Source organism: Aptenodytes forsteri, unplaced genomic scaffold, assembly GCF_000699145.1.
Source record: "Aptenodytes forsteri isolate BGI_AS27 unplaced genomic scaffold, ASM69914v1 Scaffold380, whole genome shotgun sequence".
NCBI classification, from domain to species: Eukaryota; Metazoa; Chordata; class Aves; order Sphenisciformes; family Spheniscidae; genus Aptenodytes; species Aptenodytes forsteri.
Genome location: NW_008794212.1, coordinates 856,893 through 857,474, shown reverse-complemented (window position 1 = coordinate 857,474; position 582 = coordinate 856,893). Strand labels below are relative to the sequence as shown.

Here is a 582-nt window from a genome sequence, read left to right as displayed (position 1 = left end):
GAGCCGGGCCGCTGCCGCCCCGCTCCCGCTCCCCACGCACAAGGGAAGCGGCGGCGGCAAAGGCACGCTGCGCCAACTGCGGCCGCAGCGCTCGCTCGCTCATTCAGAGATGCGTCTTGCGCCTTCCTCCTTCTTACGCTAGCGTAAAGGCCTCCCCCCCACTAATCAAAACACTCGCGAGTCGGGACGCAAAGAAGATGGCGGAGCAGGGCCCGCTTACGGCGTCGGACAGCAGTTTACGCTGCGCTCTTTGCGCAGGGCCCCATAAGAGCCGTGCGGCGCTGCGGTGGGGAGCGTGCGTAGTGCGCTTGCTGAATGCCAATGGCCTATTTCCCGTGAGGGGAGGGGGGTGTCTGATAAACAATGGTGCCCCCCCTGCGCGGCTCCCTTACCGATTCCTCCTCTTTCTCCATCCCCGTGGGCATCTGCGGCACAGCCCTGTTGATGGAGACGCAGTCGTTGAGGTCGGGCATGTCCTTGCCGCGGTAGATGGGCAGCGGTTTGGCGGCGTCTAGCGCCCGGGCTCGGAAGGAGAGTTTGCTCATTGTCTCCCCCTCACAATAACACCCCGGGGCCGGGCGG

The 582-nt window shown here is 65.3% G+C and overlaps 1 protein-coding gene across 1 annotated transcript in view; it reads right to left on the bottom strand.

Annotated features, from left to right (window-relative positions):
- The window catches only part of EPC2 (enhancer of polycomb homolog 2), a 52,745-nt gene extending 52,200 nt beyond the window's left edge, over positions 1-545 (bottom strand). The window contains exon 1 of the mRNA XM_009285304.1: positions 393-545. Coding sequence (XP_009283579.1) covers positions 393-545 — 153 coding nt within the window. The remainder of the gene's footprint in view (positions 1-392) is intronic.
- Between the last annotated feature and the right edge of the window lie 37 nt (positions 546-582).